Below are 20,585 nucleotides of genomic sequence, written 5' to 3' on the forward strand. Positions count from 1 at the left end.
ACAGATACACTGAATATGTACATTTCAACACCTGTAATATGGAGCATATTAACATTTCAACAATATGTATCATATCAACATTTCTGAAGTGATGTACTTCACATGACATATATATAAGCTGACTTACTTTCTTATTGGGAGGTGGAGGGGTTGGTGGGTGGCTTGTAATGTTGTTGGCAGAAACTTGGGAATCAGCACAGAATCAGCACAGAGCACAGTCCGAGACCACCTTGCCGTTTTTTATTTTATTTTTTATTTTAACCCAAACCATGATCTTCCCCTTACCCATACCAAGTGGTTTTTGTGCCTAAACCTAACCAGACTTTAACCACTATGTTGTCACACCATAAAATATAATTATTTTTTAACAGTGACTACCGTGATACTGCGCGTTGAAAAATGACACTAAAGGGGTACCCTGTGTGTTAAAAAGTGATACCACGGGGTCCTGACCAGGCTTCGATATGTGACGAGTTGGGAGTGAGAACGTGTTGTTGCAGGAGGTTGTTTGGATGGTCTAGTCAGTGAGGGGTTTGGGACTCTCACTTTATTGGCCAGCATTCCTGGGGGGCTGAAGAAAGATCTGGTCGGTTGTTTAAGGCTTGTGCTGTCTGCCTTCGAAACATGCAGGGACTTTATCCTACAATACATTTGATAAGATCATATACTTTACAACCTAGTCCACTTTGAAGGATTCTGAAGAAAAGTCTTTAATGACAAATGGAATCAAAGGCTTTTTTAAAATCGATGAAACAAGCAAATATTTTCCCTCCCTTTTATCGGTGGACATGTTTATTAATTAAAGTGTGTAAGGTGTATATATGATCAGAGGTTCGATAATTTTGAAGAAAGCCAATTTGACATTTACTATGTTTTCTTGAATAAAGGTTAGTATCCTGGAATTCAGGATACTACAGAATATTTTTTCAAGGTTGCTGCCGACACAGATCCCTCTGTAGTTATTAGGGTCTAATTTATTTCTGTTTTTATAGATCGGGGTGATCAACTCCTGGTTCCAGACATCAGGAAAGCAGCCACCAGTCAGAACCATGTCCAACAGTATGATGCAGTTTGTAACTCAGGGGTTCTGTTCTTCAGCATTTCATTTTTGATGCAATCTGTGCTACAAGCAACCTTTAACTCTTTTTGTGTAATCGGGTAATCTGAAGGATTTTGGTTATTCTTGGCGGCTGATTCAAGGTTGTCCAACTTTGATTTAATTTCAATTTGATTTAGGTTCAGATCTTTGGGTGGGAAACTTCTATAGAGGTCATTAAAATAGTTTTTCCAAATGTCTCCATCTTGTATTGTTAATTGTTGTGGCTTTGTAGTTTCTAAACTGTTCAATATGTCCCAGAACTGACCCTGGTCTACGTGTCCCAGAACTGATCCTGGTCTGCTGCGTTTTCAATCTCCTGAAGTGTTTTGTTGGTGTGGTGGAATTTCTTTTGTCTAATGGTCTGTTTATACTGTTTTAAGAGTTTCAGAGTATTCATATTGTAGTGTTGGGTCATGTTGGTGCCTGTGTTTTTGGTTTGATAGCTGTCTCAAGTGTTTTCTCATTTTTTTACATTCACTATCAAACCATTTTTGTTCAGAGGTTTTTTGTTTAGCGTTTCGATGAGTTTCTTTGTTTCTCCAAGCTTTGCATTTAATGCAGCCTTTTGGAAGATATGGTTTATGTCTTGTGTTGCTTTGTTAATGCCTTCAGAGTTATTTTGGTAGTGTGAATTGTTCAATGTGTTGATTGTGTGTTTTATTTCATTCAAATTCAAAATTTGTATAAATTGTTCAGCAGTGTTTGGAGCCCATCTGTATGACTGGTTTACATGGTACAGCCTACTGGGCTGTTTCTTGACAGTATCTCCAGTGTTTTCTCAAGTAAATATTAATCTGGCTGTGATCTGAAAGGGGGGTTTGTGCTCTGACAGTAAAAGCACTGAATGAGGAGGGGTCCATATCTGAGATGGCATAGTCCACTACACTCGTCCCAAAAGCTGAACAGCAGGTGAAACGTCCCAAACTGTCTCCTCTGATCCTCCCACTGAACACATACAGGCCTGAGACTCTGCAGAGATGCACTAACTCCTTCCCATTTCTGTTCATTGTTTTGTCAGGGTTGTTCCTCATGGCTGTGGGTGAGGGGGTCAAAGGTGACTGTTTGAATATGTGTTTATCTCATGTGTGGTCTATACAGTTAGTTTCTGAACCTGTCTGTGCATTAAAGTCTCCACACAGAAGTATTTTGCCTTTGGCTTGAAAGTGACATATCTCTGTGTGTAGGGGGCTGTAGAGCTCTGTGATTCTGATGGAGGCGTCTATATTACACACAGATATAAATCCCTCTGTGTTTATTCATTTTTAGCCAAATGTGGTTTTTGCTTTTTTATGGTTGTAATGTTTTTGGTGAGATCAGCTTTGATCCAGGTCATCATTCCTCCTGAGTCTCGACCTCGCCACACTGTGCTCAGCTTAAATGAAGGTTCTGTGATTCCACTGCAGCCCGATGGACACCGAGTCACTGCATCACATCGACACCACGTTTCTAACAGAATCAAAATATCAATATCCTTTATGCTATTTAAGAAATCCAGGTCTGTGGTCTTAAGACCAAAAGTGCTAAAGTACAAACTCTGAATATTCCAAAAGCTTATTGTGAAAGATTTCATTTGTGATAAAAATAAAGAAATAAATTCAGCCAAAGTTTGAACAAAACGAAACAGACGAAGAATCAATCAGTCAGGTGCAACTAAATTACAGTAGAATCAATACATTTAAACTAACCTTATATTTGTGTGTGTGTGTGTGTTAGTGTTATATTGTTATGGATTATTTATGTGCGTGATTTATTATGTGTGTATGAGAAATAATCATTAAAAGAACACATAATAACTAATAATAATAACTGTCATTATCATCACAATTAAGTTATCAATGGGTCTTGTTTTGATGTAAATTAATGATAGAAAAATTCAATCAAGTTATTGTAAATCAATACTTATCAAGTGTATGATTAAACATACAAACCACAACAGCAAATATGCAACAACAACCACAAAGCTTCATTTTCTGTTTTCATGTGAGTTTCCACTGGTTGTTCGGGAGTCACTGGTGTGAGGAGATATGTTTCACATTTGAGGATTTCCGCCAGTAAATAGAAGAGTTTCTGCAGGTTCAGGATATATTTTAGTTATATTTGGGAAAAGTTTGGTACTTTGGGCATGAGGTAAGGAAGTGTAAGCAGCTGTGTCTGTGCCGACTGTCTGTCTCTCTCTCTTTCTCCACTGCTCTTTGTCTGTGTTGCTTGACCCTCCCTCCTTCCTCTCTCGACCCCCTCAAACAATGAGCCTTCTGCTGCAACAGGCTCCGCCCCCTGCGCACACACACACACACACACACACACACACACACACACACACACTATTAATAAAACCAACTTAAATCAGTGTTTCTCAGCTTTTTAAAACTGGATTTAAATGATTGTAAGGCCCGGTGTGAACAGCACAGCTCCCTCTAGTGGAGGCTGTTGGTAACTGTGAGCTCTACAGGCCGTAAGACTGTTATCATCAAAACATGAGTCAGTGCTGATGAGAGTTGTTTTTAGCTGTATGTTTGTATCTGTTTCATCCTGTAAATCTGTTGTTGGGTCACATGTGTGTCTCAACATATTTCACCCATAAATTTAATTCCAATTCAAGATGCTGAAGGTACAAACTGATACTCTGGTAACAAACTGTGAGCCTAGAGTCCTCCATTGTCACCTGGTGAGTAACCTTTGACACATTTTATGTAATAATAATAATAATAATAATAATAATAATAATAAGGGTTAGGGTTGGTAATGATAATAAATAATAATAATAATCATTATTATTATTATTACTGTCAGCTGCAGCAGTAATATTTCCACGACTATTAGTAGTTGTAATTTAGTAGGCTAGTAGGTTTTTTTTATATGACAGTCTCCAGTAATCTGCCTTAATTTGTTTATTTATCAGTGGCATTGCACATTAATCAATAATAACAATTTAACATTAATGTAACTATGGAGGAATAGCTTACAGTTACTTTCCACCTGACACAACTAAAAACTGACAAAGGAATAAAAAACATTTTACTTGGTAAAGTTTTAAGAAAACCAAGAGGTAGAACTGGAGATGTAACACAACAGTTTCAGGTCTAAAGTCATCTTTCTTCCAGCTCAAGATAATCTCTAAAATTAGGTCATTTCTATAATTTGCTGATTTACAAAAAGTTGTACCTGCTTTTATCAATTCTCAGCTTGACTGTTGTAGTGCACTTTACTTGGGTATCAGCCGGGTCTCCTCCACCGTCTCCATCTGGTACAAAACACTGCTGCTCGACTTATTACTGGAACAAAGAGCCATGATCACATCCCCCCGCTGGCCTCTGCACTGTTACATTTTACATTGCTTTTAAAATCTTATTGCTGACCTTGCATTTACATACATCTCTGACTTACTGACCTGGTGTGTGCCCTCAGTCATTAAGATCCTCAGATGGAGCCTGCTGGTGACTCCCAGCCCATGGTTGGTGAATATCAGGCTGTTGCTATTAGTTTCCACACTATGGAGCTCTGCCTGCTGAACTCAGACACACGTCTCTAGTTTCTTTTAAATATCTTCTTAAAGCTTTTCTCTTTGTACAAGCTTTTTGAAATGTTTGATATATGTTTTTATTTATTTGAGCCCATCTTTTTAGGCACTGGCCAAGGAACCAGTGCAGTAATTTACCAGTCCACAGGCTGCTGGTCCAGATTGGTTTTCCAGCAAAAAGCTTTATGTGTGAGACCACTAACTGAACATTTTAACTGGACATTTTTAGCATCTTGTCGGGCATTTTAATGTCATTAAACTGGACATTTTTACCACGTTTGAATTATTTTAATCCCAAACCACAATCTCTCCCTGACGTAACCAAGTGGTTTTTGTGCCTGAATCTAATCACGCAATCTTGTGCAATCAATAGCGATGCACATGCGTAATAATTCTGTGTCAACAATAAATGGATTATTGACATGGAGGATCCATACCAATAGACATCTTCTTCTATTTATATGCCTTGTCTGTTTTTACTTTTATTTGTAAAACACTTTGTGAAATTGTTAATAAAGCATTATATAAATAAATGGGTTAAACTATTATTATTATTATTGTTTTAAAAAAACCCCCACTAAAACCAAATTATAGCCAATTTATAAAAATATCACAATTTGAGTACATTTTATTTACTGCTCCTCTTTCTACTGATATCACTGTTGTTTCCTGTAAACTCTTCACATTAAAAGACTTCCAGCTGTTTAGCATGCCTTCATTCCTCTGGAAGGTATTTATTGTAAAACGTCTGCAGGAAATTCAGAGTTTAATTTGCAGCATCTTCATGTCATGGTTTGTTAGATTCAGAGGGTTTTTTTTGTGATAGCCTACCTTGTTTCCACCAGCAGATGGCAGTGTGTCCGCAGTCATTTCTGTTAGTGCTGACCTTTTATTTACATTAATGCTTCTGTAACTCTAACTCGGAATCGGCAAAACCAGACCAATAAGCAGTAATATAGTAGTAGTAACACCCTACGTCACATAAGGTCTCAGCAGATGGTCAGTCTGTAGTGTTCACACTGTGAAACTGTCACTATGGAGACTACAAAATGTGATTTTTGAGTGTGCTGTTGATGGACACTAAAGAAAACAAGAGCTCAGATTAAGATCTCAGAAAATCAAATAAATGATTAAAAACAATTTGAAACCCATTTTGCTTTTATTTGTGTTATTTCCTGTATGAAACAGTTGTGTTTATGTTTGTACAAAGATTAGTACAGTACATGGTGTATAATACAGTAGCCTATATATATACATACTGTGTATATTACATTCTATATATAATGTGTAATGTTGAGTTGGAGAACTTAGCTGTAGTATTAATATAGTTTTTGTTATGAGGAGCTGCTCCGGTTGGACAGGACACTGCTGTCTTTAGATTCTGAAGCTTTTTCTTCACTGCAGCTTTAAACACAACTGAACTCACGTTCAGCTTCAGCACCACGGACAGAGTCTCTCTGCAGAAGCCCCGCCCCCTCTGATTCATTCCATCAGTCTGCGTCACAGAGAGAGAGACAGGTAGAGAGAGAGACAGGTAGATAGTCAGAGACACCGGGACGGACGGACGGACACAGAGAGACAGACAGGCGGGAGGAGAGACGGGTGGTGGAGTGATGGACCCGCAGACAGATTTATGCTTCTTTTGTCTTCATGATGGTTTTTAATTTTTAGCGTTTTAACGGGAAACCGGACGGACAGACATTCAGCTCCTCCGCTGCCGCTGCAGAGAGGCTCGCGCTGGTCGGTCTGTGTGTCGTCATGGGAACGGTGCTGTCCCTGTCTCCGGGCTCGCGGAAAGCTGCGGCTCGTGGGCCGGAGAAGCTCGCGGAGCCCGCGGTGCAGAAGCCGCTGGAACCCCGCGAGGAGGAGGAAGAGGAGAAGGATGGAAAGAAGAAGAAGAAGAAGAAACGGCACCCGGTGCTGCTGCACGCGCTCAGCTGGAAGAAACGCCTCGTAGCCGCACGAGTCAAGAGGAAGGGCGGGAAGAAAGTAAAACCTGCGGTGTCCGAGCCTGGGCACGTGCAGCGGGAGCAGGCCGCCACCGACAGCCGCCATCGAGCGCTGAAGGCCGGCCACAGACACGGACCCATCCCGGTACCTGTACCCACCGTCCCGGAACACAACCAGAACCAGAACCAGAACCAGGGAAGGCCGGACCTGATCATCTCACCGCAGAGGGTGGTGGTGCAGGTGTGTGTGTGTGTGTGTGTGTGTGTGTGTGTGTGTGTGTGAGAGAGAGAGAGAGAGAGAGAGATGGGATTGATTTTAATAGAAAATGACACAGAGAGATATAAATCAAAATCACATATAACATTTTGAATGATCAATCAAAATGATTATCAGAAGCTTTATAAACCTGATATATGTGCCTTATTGTTTGTTAAATCATTTAAATACAGCACAGTCACGACTCAAATAGACAAGAACTAGTTAAAATATAACCTCATCAGTAGGTCTCACTATAACCGAGGAAACAATGAAACGAAAAAGGTGTCATGAAATATTATTTAATCTGGATTCTAGATGTTTCAACATTCACATTCAAACTTGATAGGGTTGAACATATATCTGTTGTTTTTCAAAGTTCTTGTCATATCAAATATTCATTGTCCAGAATCAAATATACACTTAATATGAATAAATCAATGCAAGTTTTTAGGTCATCAAGTAAATGCTACTAAATTAACATAACAATTAGTAATTGAAATTATACTGTAAAGGAAAATGTTTACAGTCAGAAACTTTTGGTATTGGCACAAACCTAAATCAGGTTTCACAGAATAATAGAATTACTCATCAGAGGTAAACAAAGGGAAATTGATCCAAACAACTACAGACTCAAAGTTTTAATGATGTTGAAATTTTTGTTGAAATTACACTGATGAGTCACAATTTCTCTTCTCTCATCTGCAGGCTTCCACAGGTGAACTCCTTCGTTGTCTTTCAGACTTTCTGTGTCGTCGTTGTGTCAAACTTAAAGAGCTGTCGTCCAATCAGATCATCCTGTGGTTCAGAAATGTTGACCGAGCGCTGCTGGTTCAGGGCTGGCAGGTGTGTGTTATCAATTGTCATGTCATCATTTAGAAAAATAGCAAAAAGCTAAAATGGCAGCAGGCCTTCTGTAACTAGTCCCTCTACCTCTGTAACTAATCCCTCTACCTCTGTAACTAGCCCCTCTACCTCTGTAACTAGCCCCTCTACCTCTGTAACTAGCCCCTCTATCTCTGTAACTAGCCCCTCTATCTCTGTAACTAGCCCCTCTACCTCTGTAACTAGTCTCTCTACCTCTGTAACTAGCCCCTCTATCTCTGTAACTAGCCCCTCTATCTCTGTAACTAGCCCCTCTATCTCTGTAACTAGCCCCACTACTTCTGTAACTAGCCCCTCTATCTCTGTAACTAGTCCCTCTACCTCTGTAACTAGCCCCTCTACCTCTGTAACTAGTCCCTCTATCTCTGTAACTAGCCCCACTACTTCTGTAACTAGCCCCTCTACCTCTGTAACTAGTCCCTCTAATTCTGTAACTAGTCCCTCTACATCTGTAACCAATCCCTCTAATTCTGCACCTAGTCCCTCTACCTCTGTAACTAGCCCCTCTACTTCTGTAACTAGCCCCTCTACCTCTGTAACTAGCCCCTCTATCTCTGTAACTAGCCCCACTACTTCTGTAACTAGCCCCTCTACCTCTGTAACTAGCCCCTCTACCTCTGTAACTAGCCCCTCTAATTCTGCACCTAGTCCCTCTATCTCTGTAACTAGCCCCTCTATCTCTGTAACTAGCCCCACTACCTCTGTAAGTATCCCCTCTACATCTGTAACTAGTCCCTCTAATTCTGTAACTAGTCCCTCTACCTCTGTAACTAGTCCCTCTACATCTGTAACTAGTCCCTCTACCCCTGTAACTAGTCCCTCTACCTCTGTAACTAGTCCCTCTACCCCTGTAACTAGTCCCTCTACCCCTGTAACTAGTCCCTCTACCTCTGTAACTAGTCCCTCTACCTCTGTAACTAGTCCCTCTACCCCTGTAACTAGTCCCTCTACCTCTGTAAGTAGTCCCTCTACCTCTGTAACTAGCCCCTCTACCTCTGTAACTAGTCCCTCTACCCCTGTAACTAGTCCCTCTACCCCTGTAACTAGTCCCTCTACCTCTGTAACTAGTCCCTCTACCCCTGTAACTAGTCCCTCTACCCCTGTAACTAGTCCCTCTACCTCTGTAAGTAGTCCCTCTACCTCTGTAACTAGTCCCTCTACTAGCTCCTGTAGTACTAGTAAGTAAGTAGTAGTAGTAGTACATTTGGGCAAGTAGCACTTCCAATTTCTATTTGTTGTTCGTTTGAACAACAGTGTAGTGAAAATAATACACTACTTTACACCACTGTGGTTTTTCTCTTTGGTAAATGTATTATGACTTTGTCGTGTCTTGTATTATGAATACTCTTTTTCCTGTTTCTGTAACATTAGTATTCTTTTCTCTGTAGTAGTACTGCTTGTCCTGTCCCCCTGCAGGACCAGTGCTTTATCAGTCCTGCCAGTCTGGTTTTCGTTTACCTGCTGTGCAGGGAGGCGGTGGATGAGGACACGTCTTCAGAGCAGGAGCTCCATGCCACATTCCTCACCTGCCTTTACTTGGCCTACTCCTACCTGGGAAATGAGATCTCATACCCGCTCAAGCCTTTCCTGGTGGAATCTAGCCGTGATGCATTCTGGGAGCGGGCGTTGGAGCTGATTGACCAGCTGAGTGCTGATATGCTGCGAATCAACATTGACCCACACTTCTTCACCGAGGTGTTTCAGGACCTAAAGAACCAGGGAGGAGTCAGGGAGAAAGAGAAGGAGAGGGAGAAAGAGAGGGAGAGGGAGAAAGAGAAGGAGAGAGAGAAAGAGAGGGAGAAAGTGAAAGAGAAAGAGAAGGAGAAAATGAAACACAAGGAGGAGGAGGAGATTGAAAAGGAGAGGCAGGAGAGAGAGAAAGAGGAGGAGAAAGAAAACAAAGGAGGCAGCAGGATTGATGATTTGGATCGCTAAGAGGGGAACAGAGAGAGAGAACCACAGTATTATTAATGAGACACACCCGGCACCTGTCGACCTGCTGAGGTCTGAATGTAAACCGACTGCACCTGCAGCTTCAACGCCGTTGTCATGGCAACTGATGAGCAGTCCAACGTCTACTAAACGCAGTCTGATCGATCACGACCTTTGACCTTCTGCTGAGGAGAGACTGAAACATGGACACTAGCTCACTTTAACTGCATGCTGTCAATGAAAACCAATAGTATCTTCTGATTGTACCATCGTGGATGTAGACAAGTTACCATGGCAACCTAGCATATGTTCTCCAGCCTTATTTGATTTAGTTACATAACTTAAGATAGCTTTATGTGTCAGTAAGTGCTGCAGGAAGGTATTTAGTACAACTGGGGGGGGAGGGGGGGATGTTGTTGACAACAGAGACAGAAAACATCACAGAACTCATTGATCAAAGAAAAAAGAAACTGAAAGATGCTCTACAAGGAATCAAAATAGACACCAACCCTAACCACCAAAACTTTTTCATCAGTGATTTCTAAAACTGTTTCACACCAAATGCACCAGATATAATTGTACAAAGGTTAGTGTAGGTTTGTGTGTTTGGGGTCAAAATTCTGTGTAGTTTAGATTTGGCTGAAACCGTGGTGGAAATCAGGACAGTTTGTGTTGCTACAGCTCCAACAGAGCACAGCCATTGTGTTCATAGGCACAGATTCTGTGGGAGTTTGGGCAGCAACAGGGAAATCAAACATCTTATTCCACTACAAGAACTTTTAGACCCGTAACCTGCAGGCTGCCACAGCCAGTATATGTATGAAGAACTGGTAAGGCTTTGGTTCTATGCTTCTTGTTTCATCTGTGTTGTTTCCATGTGATGAGTTATAACCGTCATTATGATGACATGAATGTTTGTCTCCAGCTGCAGTAGCAGTTTAATAGAGTGGATTAGAGAGAAGGACACTGACTCGGTAGCAGCTACCGCCCAGCTGGCCAGATCAGAATATCACCTATATTGAAACTTTTCCTGCAGTGATAAGCTAAACATGTATCCTGTGACATTAATCGTCATGTTGCAAATAAGCTGTTGCATTCCTTCTCAGCAGATAGTACATAAACAAGGACTTAGTACCAACTCCTGAGCAGAGTCCACATCTAGTTCAGGAACTCGTCTCAAAAGTGAGAACCAGAGACAATGGTTAAATGTTAACCATTACAGGGTGCTGAGTTCCTGTATAGTGGAAAAGGCTTACATCTGTAATGGGAACATAACAGGAGAATGTTATGCTCCCATAGTCAGCTATGTTGGGCAATCCCTGTGAAATAATACATTTTGCACCCATCTGTCAATTGGAAATAATGACCCTGCTCTGTGCCACACACTGACTTATTTCAGTCAAATTCAAGTTATTTTAAATATGATTAAATGTGTCATGCCACTGAAATCTCAAAAATACTTTGTGAAATTTCTCCCCCATATGACCCACAGAGATACAGGAAGCATCTCAAACTGATTTCTAAGGTTATAAAAATAACATAATGCAGACAGATGACCCTGTATGTGCCAATACTTCATTTAGTTTCTCCTTAGTTTTCATTGATATGGCTGTTAATGCAACAGTTACCTGAGTTTGGGGAATTCCTTGAGATGAATGAACTAAGAATAAAACTATAAATATTTATGTTTTAACTTAGTTTCCTCTAAAGAAGCTTCCCTCTGATCATAGGTATCAGGCAGTGTTTAAAAAGTCTTTTACTTATGACCTCTCTGAGGTTACTCTTAAGTTTCAGAGGCCTGTAACGTAGTGCTATATTATTTTGCAAGAAAGAATTGAAGATTAGCATGAAGTCTGGAAAACATAATAATTTTGTATATTTTTATATTATTTATTAATTTCTCAACCTTTACAGATGTCCTGATTTCCACATTAGGAACCACTTTACAGCGTTCTGGTCTTTGATGAGCGTTTTTTGTCACCAAGCAGAGATAACTTTATGTTAAATCAAGTCAAGTCAATTTTATTTATATAGAGCCAAACCATAACAGAAGTTATCTCAGGGCACTTTTCACATAGAGCAGGTCTAGACCATACTCTTTAATTTACAGATACCCAACATTCCCCCTTGAGCCGCGACTGCAGCGAGGAAAGAAACCTTGCTGATTTACAGTTGTATGGACGTTACAGTGTGTATCAGCTTCTCACCAGTAAATTTCCCTCAAATCAACATCCAAGTATCAATTATGAAACTTATATTTTTCTGAAACTTCCAATAAATGCAGATTATATGGAAGTGTTTAAAAAGCAAATAAACACAGCTGCCTCCCGACAGCTAAAGCCATTCACCAAAATGTACCAGTAGATAACTGAGTTAGTTATTAAACACACAGGGTGAGGGTGTGACAGCATGAATGCCTGCGAGTTGTAATCATTATTACCTTTGACCCAATATGACAGATACTAAGACTTTGTATTCAGAGCCGCCTACTACATACTACCAACGAACGCATACAACGCATTCATACTAGTATGCAAGTCGATTTAATTTGCAGTATGCTTGGCAAGGCTTAGCCAGTTTCCGAGTTTGTAAATCAGAACTAAACAATAGCACAGCTAATAGCAAACCACCGCTACTGTGTAGCATCCCCTCATGCTCTAATAAAAGAAAAAGCTATAAATGTGGGTTTTCATGATTTTCCCAAAGATGAACATTCACCTGAGAGATGTATGTGTGTGAAATGCTAGAGGGCTCTAAATTTGACATGAAGGCTTTTAATTTGAAATGGATACAGGAAATGGCAGCATTTGGCTGACCAGTGGTGTAACTTGATCACTCAGTCAGTTGTTGACCCAATCCCAATGTCCCTCCAAAGCCTTAAGCCCTGAACCATCACAGACTTATTTGACATCACCTGGGAAGTGTTAGAGTGTGAGAGGCTGCAAGGGCTCAAAATGGTTTAAATAGGAAATGGGACAGCACTTTGCAACATATCACGTTACCTTGATGACACCAAAACATGTTAAGTATGATTCACATGTAACATCTTGGGTACGATTTTGGGTTTGGGGCTTTTTATTTTATGTTTTTTACTTTCTTCATGGCCAACACACTTCAAAGATTCAATATTCTATACTTTATTGCCATATCAACATGATTGATTGGAATTTTGTCTTAGTGAGGTTATTAAAACCACTCACTCATAAAGCACATAATACATTAAACAAAGTATAAAACAGACAGGTAATATCCAACCCATAAAATAATCATGTGCATGACAGTCAAGTAAGGGACTGAGTGCCTGATTTGAACATCTTCCAGGCTCTTGTCTTACAGAGTGGATGACAGGTGATTGCCAAATAATCAACTTACTTGTTTTTGTCAAAACAGCATCATTAAGCAAAAATTAAAATAAATGGTTGATGAATAAACTAGGTGTGTAATATAACCTCTGTTTGCATTCCTCTGATTTCACATGTTTTTCATGTGCCATCTTAAATCTTTGTTAATATAGTGTTTCTTTGTAGATTTAGCTGTACCAGCGCACCCACTATGCCAGGCTGAACACCCATGTACCAGTTTGTTCACTGTTTTTTTTTGGTTTTTTAACTCTTCTGGGCTTCCCCTGGTAACCCCATATTTTAATCCTGATTTAACGTCACAATGCTATGAACTGTGGGTAATTCCATCAGGCAAAGTCTGCAGGAATGCAAACTTACAGAAAATGTACATAAAAGACTCAAAATGTCTGCTGGAGAGCCCTCATGCACTTGATGAATTGAAAGTGGGACAGCCCCAAGCCCTCATGGATTTAGCAGGAATGCACCTCAAAGTCCATGAGTCCTTGAGTGTGGACATTGGGATTGTGACTGTTCCAGTGCTTTGCATTGTGGGACACAGTAGGTGAGGTAGACTGGTCGAATGCATACTGTTGTTAAGTTTTTTTTCCGAATAGATACAACATGTGGGTATTTTTGGCATACTGCAGATTTTGCTTTTGTTTGCATAGTGCATACTACATGCTACATTTTGGCCAAATCAGTACATACTGCTAGTATAGCAGGTGGTTTCGAATGCAGCCTTTGTCTGCCCCTCATGATGGATGCATTGTGGGATGTAGTTCAGCAGCTGAACTTGATTTAAAGATTCAAAGAATCATCACAAAATCAAAGCAGCAACTTTGGTTGCTGTTTGGTATGTTTTTCTCCAGCATCTTGTAGTAGTAACACAAAATGGCCACTCAGCAGCCATGATAAAAACAGCAGGTCATATTATCTTGTGATCAGCTGATATGAGTTTGATGTTGTCTGTCTCTGTTGTCTGCAGGCTGAATGTAAACCGGTTAGGTTACCTGAACTGTGCCAACTGTTTTCTATAGAAATCAAACCACCGACATAAACAACACAAGCCCCCTGAGTGCCTGTTGCCTGTTATTTCCTTTGTTCACTTTACCCTGCTGTATTGTATTGTATTGTATTCTATTTCATCCTATTCAATCCTACACCGCCAAGGTAAAACACAGAATGTACATATTAAAGTTGCATTACCTTTTGATGTTTGTCTTAGGTCATGAAAAGCATTTTACCATAAAATGTGTAATCGTGTGAAAGGCTTTTGAAGTTAGCAGTAAATGTGTCATGGCTTTAGTTATTGATATGGCCATGGCTGTGGTTGTAGTTGTAACATTAGCATTGGGTATGATTGGCTTGGCACCTAAGCAGCATTAAAGCAACACATTCTCCCAGGATTTGAACCTGCTACTGCTATCAGATATGACAGGTGTGTCACCAATACCCCTCAGCAGTTCAGGTTGACGGCAATACTCAGCCAACTCAATCGTGACAGACCACTGCACTGGCTTGTATTTAGTGCTACTATTCAAAGTTAATTTGGCAACAGCAATAGCTACAACCACAGCCATAGTCATGGCAGCTAATACCTGTAGTTATAGTCATGTACATGGTCTAATCACAGCTATAACCACAACCTGTCATAATCACAGAAGCAACCTAACCCCACATTAGGTTACCATAACTACTAATCTGCTATTAATCCAATAAAGTTTTGTTTCATCACCCAAACTTCGCCCATCCCCACAGCCAGATACAGCTGTGTTCACCTGGAAGAGCAAGGTAAAGCCAGGTACATCTGGGTTCGACAAGGTAAAGCCAGGCTAAGTAAGGTGTACTGGGTGCTGTCTGGGTTTCCTGTGAATGTACAAATAGATACAGCACTGGATGTGCCTGTTCTCACTGCAGTCAAAGGTGGTGAATATGGCTACAGTGGGAACTCGGCTCTACAACTTTTACTACTGTTGTGGCAGCCTAGTCTGAGCAGGGATGCTTTTTACATAGGGAATGTATGATTTATTTAACGGGACCTATTATGCTTTTCTGTATATTCAGACATATATATATAATGCCACAGTGTTGGATGTTGATGTTAAAAGTGGCCGACGTGTCACATAATGAGGTATATGTATGTATCAGTAATCCCTGTGAGCAAAAAGCAGTGGCTTCAGACTTCTCTGGATGCTTTGTTTCCAACAGTTTTTTCTACTTTCAGCCTGAGTTGATGTTGGCTGGTGACATATTTCTTTATATGGTCAGCTGCTCCGCACACAGTACATCAGTTCACTGCTCCGCTAACATTATGATGTTTTTACATGCTGAGCCACGACTCCATTACACAACAGGGCAAAATAAAATGAGTAGTTTACCTGTTGGAGGTGTGCTGGTTGTCTGCAGCTCTTCATCAAACATCATCATCACGGTGGCTGTTTCTGCTTGTACTCTTCCTCACTGCATTATTTCTAACTGATCCGCTCAACAAACAGCTACAAATATCTCCACATGTTGTCTCAACTGGTTTTTAGCGCCACTAACGAAGCTCTGCTAATTCAGTGAGGAACACATTTCACTTCCTGTAAATTCTTCACAATAAAACTCAATCATTATTTAGTAATTGAAAAGCTTTTAATTTGAAGCAGTAAAGCAGGAAATGTTGGGTTTGCATTGGCAGTAACTTAACAAGACCCTGATGCATAAAGCTGGCCAATCAGAACAGTGTGCTCATCGGGAGGGAGGCCTTAAAGAGACAGGAGCTCAAATGGACTGTAAGGAGACAGTGTATATTAAGGGCCGCATAAAGAGCCAGTATAAGACAAATAAGGAGTTATTTGAACTGTGAATCATGCAAAGCTACTCTAATGGAGTCCAAAAATTAAAGTTTAGAGCTGGAAATGAGCATAATAGGTCCTCTTTAACATTTCATTTTCAGTGGGTGACTGAAACTGTAGTGGTTGCTCATAGAAATAAGAATCAGACAGACAGATAGACAGAAGCAGTCTTAGTATGCAATTCAAACTACAGATGTGCTACAGCATGTGTATTTTTGTGTCACTGCAGTGAATCATCACTGCTCTGGTTTTGTGAATAACGGAGGCCAAAGTCACATGATGCACCTCCTCTCGCTACCAATTGGTCTAAATTTGCTGCAGAGAAGGAGAGACAGACAGAGGGAGGGACGAGGAAAAAGAAAGAAAAGTGAGGTAGAGAGATGTTGAGAGATAAATAAGGAAATGTGTGAGAAGGCTCCAGAGAAAGAAGAAAAAAATGGACATAGGTTAAGGTAAAGGAGATAAAAGAGTAGTTGAGATCAAGTTAGATAAAATGAAAGTGATATTTCCATTCAACAAATGAGACTCAATGATTCCTTAATTCAAGAAAGTTTCTGCTGTTCAGCTCCTCCTAACCCTAACCCTAACCCTGAAGAGAGAGATGTGAGGATGGAGGAGTTATATTCATCTGACAGCACATCCTCACTCATTCCAGCATTAGTTTGAGAAGATGACAACAACTCAAAACCCTAACAAAGTCTCAATGTACAGCATAAACAAGAGTGTATCTAAAATGTATAATTTGTAGGAAATAAAAACTGAGGTGGCAGATGATGGTAGGAAGTGAACACTTGAAGATAATCAGTGTTTGGAGAAGGTACAATTTCTTTTTGTGCATGTACTCCAGTGTGTTGTACATAAAAACATATAAAAAAGAAGCATTCAGGTGCAGTTTAACCATGATTACCGCAACATTGTATGAACCATGAAGGAATGATTGCCCTTTCTGTCGGGGCTCTGGCTGGGTCTCTAGCTTTTCTCCTTGTGTTTCTGTTTTTTTTTCCCTGGGCTATTCTCATTTCTTTATTTTGTGCCTCCTCGTCTCCTCTCTCCCCTGTCCTCCGACCCATGACCTGGAAATCGATCTCAGTGCGTCATGTTTAAGGATGTCTGAATTCTTAAAATGCATCTGGAGGAGAGGAGCGAGGAGAGAGGAGGCTTGCCAGAGGAGCTATAAGTGAGGATGCACAGGTGTATCCTTTGCGGAAGAACCCGTGACGTATAAAAGAGGCGAGACACACAGGTGGAATATACAAACCATTTGTAGTGCTTCACACAATAAAATATATATATATGTATATATATATATATATATATATGTGTGTGTGTGTGTGTGTGTGTGTGTGTGTGTTAAATAAAATAGAACAATATGACATCCATACATTCTTGTTATATCATATATGATCACGTTGTGATTTGAATTAAAAGTAAATATATAAGTCATCATGAACACTGTTCTTCTCATCTGTCAGAGATCATAAAATACAGCAGTAGGCTGTAACACAACAATGGACAGATGATGCAGCTCTGCCGCATGTTTATATTTAATTGACATGACAGCTCTGAGGCAAGGATGTCTCTTTTTGTTAAATACATTTTGCCTCGACTTCTCTTCCCTCGTGTCTCTTCCTTGCCTCCTCTGCTTGCATCTCAGGTGGGAGGGACTAAGATGTGAGGAGAGGAGGCAAGGAAAGGAATTGAGGATGTACAAACTGAGAAATGAGAAGAGGGGCCTGTTTTTCCTTGTGTCTCCTCCTCCCCTGTCTGTTTGTGTGTGTAAGTGGGCCGGTTTCCCTGATCTGGCACCTGGGTTCAATTCCACTCCTGTCTACAATCAGCTCATCAAGCCACAGCTCAAATACCCCGGCTTTCCTTTCACTCATTGCCAGATTGTTCAGTCACCTTGTGGCGATCAATCCCACAGAATAAAAAAATAATAATAATAAGGATTTGAAAGTTTTGTATCAGTTTGGTATCTGTACTATGTTCGTGACTAAGCAAATACCTTACATTCATGCTTTAAATATATGTTATGTTTTGGTATGCGATTGCCCATTTTGTTTTTTGTTGTTTTTTTTACTTACTTCCACACCCCACTAGTCCAGTCAGCCAGTGAGTTAGCTCCACGTTGCCACTCCCTCGGAGTCCAGCCTCTTCCGTTTTTCGTACCAGGAGATTTAATTCAGTATGGCGGGAGTCGCCGGCAGGTGAACAGCAGGAGAGAAACCCTCGTGAGTCATCCATGTCCGGAGTAAGCCTATCCTTGGCCATCAGCGCGCGTTTCAGTCCGCGTCGTTAAAATCCACCTTGGTTGCCCTCGAGCCGTGGATACTGCAGCCTCTCTTCTTATCTCCACGAACACACCGAACCATCCGTGTTTTCAACTCCGGACAACGCGCGTTTCCACACTTCCCCTGAACCATGAGTCGGCTAAAGCCAGGTGACTTCACTGTGCTCTTTTCGTTATCTTTTCTTCTTTTTGACTGGGCTTTTGGGGTTGGTAGGACGGTGAAAAGCTGAACTGATTTCCTTATTTTGAGTTTTGTTTGGAATTCCGGGAAAACCCGAGGCGGATTATTTTGTTTGAGAACTGGACTGCTTGAACCTGAACTGTATTGAGAAACGGGAAAAACCCGGAACGGAGCACTATTTTTGTTTATGGACCTGGACTGATTTGTTGAAGAGTTTTGTTTTTTTGTGTGAGTGCTCTAATATAATTTTGGGAAATTCAAATGGTGGTGTGTTTGGCCTTATTCACTTTATTTAAGTGTTCATTTTGTGTTATTTATATTGTTTATACAATACCAAAAGGTCTTTTGAAAGCATTTTTTTTAGGGTCATGAGTTAACCATGTATCCTTTGGTGCCCAATGTTAAAAGAACCCTAAAATACTAAAAAAAAAAAAAAAACAGGACTATGTTGTGGAAAAAAGTGTTTTGCATGTGAACAAACAAACAAACAAACAAAAAAAAAACTGCAAACAATCATTATTGGTTGTGGGTTGTGTTTGCGTCTCAGTACAAAGGATGGCTTCAGCTCTGGAGGATATCTTGAACTTCCCCTCTGAGGCTCACAAAACAGGACCTGAAACAGAAAGTTCTGTTAGTTGGTGGAGTATTAAAGGACCCTCTACCAATCTCTGGTTCACCTATGACAAATCACTCTTTATTGGACATGGATTTGTGTGGGGACTCCGACTTGATGCTACCTTTGCTCGCTCTGCCACAAGGTGGTGCTGCTTCATCGGAGGCCACCACTGGGTCAGGGCTCAAGCACTTGGCCCAGGAATCTTTGCATATAAGCATCCAGGAAGGATTCCAGTCCCTTTCAGAGGCACAGAGCAACCATAAGGATGAACTCAAGCTTGCTCTAGGTGTTGTAACAAAAGATCTTACTGCATACTATGATGAGCAACTGCGGCAGTTGAGATCGGCCATGGATAAACAGTTCAATTATGTACGCGAACAGTACTCGGTTACATTGAACTGGCGCTTGCAAAGCCACCATGCAGACCTATTAAAGGCGATGAAGGAAACCCTAAGCCCTGTGTTACAGAATATCACGCACTTACAGTCTGAGGTCTGGAAGTGCTCCCAACATTTGGAGGGGATGGTGGGTGAAATGTCCACCATGAGAACACAGAATCTCCGTGTGTCAGCACTAGCCGATGCCTTGGTTCAAACTAGTCCTGGTAGTGATCAGGCGGCACTTCCCCAGCGGCATCGGCTGAAGTCGACAATGCATGCAGGAGTGTTGGAGAGTCCGCCGTGTTCACCAGATGATTCTCCCATTTCAGGGGATTTGGGCCGCCGTTTCATGGGGAAATGTCCCCTTAAATTGCAGTTTCCTACCTTTGGCGGGATGGAGGACAACCCTGACCCTCTGTTGTACTTGGACAGATGTAAAGATTTCTTGGCTCTCAATCCGCTGACTGATGGGGAACTGATGGTGACTTTCAGGAATGTCTTGTTTGGTACTGCGAGGGATTGGTGGGATGTGACTCATGCAACTACTCATTCATGGAAAGACTTCCAGTCCAAGTTCCTTTCTGCTTTCCTGTCTGAGGACTATGAGGATGAGCTGGCAGAAAGAGTGCAGACACGGGTTCAAGGAGAGGATGAGAGCATAAGAGACTTTGCTTACCTGTATCGTTCATTATGCTGTCGCTGGAGGCCTGACATTACAGAGGAGGCTGTCATTAAACTCATCCTCAGGAACATCAATCCCCATATGGCCAGCCAACTGCGAGGCAGGGTGGAAACAGTGGAGGAATTGGTCAGATTGGGGCAGCAGCTGGAGAAGGACAAACTGAGCCAGGCACAATATGACCTGCGGAAGAAGCAGGGGAGCAAACTGAAGGAAAAAGGAGAACCAACACAGACACCCTCTCCACCACCACAGTCTGTAACCACTACACGACCTAGCACCTCCTCTCAAGTGAGTTGTTGGCGTTGTAAAGGGAGCCATCCTCCTTATGCGTGTCCGACTTTCAATAATCAGAAAAGGAACAAACCTCCGGCCTTGGCACAACATCAACATCAGCAATTAGGGTCCAAAGGGATGACTCATCCATCTGCAAGTGCTCTTGGTCCATCAGTAGAGCAGTCCCCATCACCTTCCCCCTGTCTATCCTTCACGCCTGCCTATAGGCACAGTGCTGCTCCCACTTTCGGCAGCCCACTACCACAGCAGTTAAAGGTGCCTCTCACCATCGGCTCCTGGGAAGGGACAGCCATTCTGGACATAGGATCATCATACACATTGCTAAA

General features: G+C 41.2%; 2 protein-coding genes and 1 long non-coding RNA gene across 4 annotated transcripts; 2 read left to right on the forward strand and 1 right to left on the reverse strand.

The window, feature by feature from the left end:
* Positions 1 to 6,109: 6,109 nt before the first annotated feature.
* Positions 6,110 to 15,444, forward strand: LOC137177243 (cyclin-dependent kinase 5 activator 1-like). Its single transcript, XM_067583415.1, has 3 exons — positions 6,110 to 6,806; positions 7,530 to 7,667; positions 9,123 to 15,444. The coding sequence occupies exons 1-3, from the start codon at positions 6,375 to 6,377 to the stop codon at positions 9,639 to 9,641; spliced, it is 1,089 nt and encodes a 362-aa protein (XP_067439516.1). The 5' UTR covers positions 6,110 to 6,374; the 3' UTR covers positions 9,642 to 15,444.
* On the forward strand, positions 7,720 to 9,214 carry LOC137177459 (DNA-directed RNA polymerase II subunit RPB1-like; the record flags this gene model as incomplete). Its single annotated transcript, XM_067583797.1, has 2 exons — positions 7,720 to 8,451; positions 8,590 to 9,214. Coding segments are annotated over 2 exons (1,035 nt in total), but the record flags the coding sequence as incomplete, so codon positions are not given.
* A 2,832-nt stretch (positions 15,445 to 18,276) lies between the features above and the next one.
* On the reverse strand, positions 18,277 to 20,552 carry LOC137176990 (uncharacterized). 2 transcript variants are annotated; one of them, XR_010925917.1, is made up of 4 exons: positions 19,960 to 20,552; positions 19,025 to 19,140; positions 18,777 to 18,900; positions 18,277 to 18,730 (listed from the first exon to the last, which is right to left on the reverse strand). It is a non-coding gene; the product is annotated as an uncharacterized lncRNA (long non-coding RNA). The 2 variants fall into 2 exon arrangements; XR_010925916.1 differs by lacking the exon at positions 19,960 to 20,552 and having other exon boundaries at positions 19,025 to 19,906.
* Between the last annotated feature and the right edge of the window lie 33 nt (positions 20,553 to 20,585).

This window comes from Thunnus thynnus, chromosome 24 (assembly GCF_963924715.1).
Source record: "Thunnus thynnus chromosome 24, fThuThy2.1, whole genome shotgun sequence".
Classification (NCBI taxonomy): domain Eukaryota; kingdom Metazoa; phylum Chordata; class Actinopteri; order Scombriformes; family Scombridae; genus Thunnus; species Thunnus thynnus.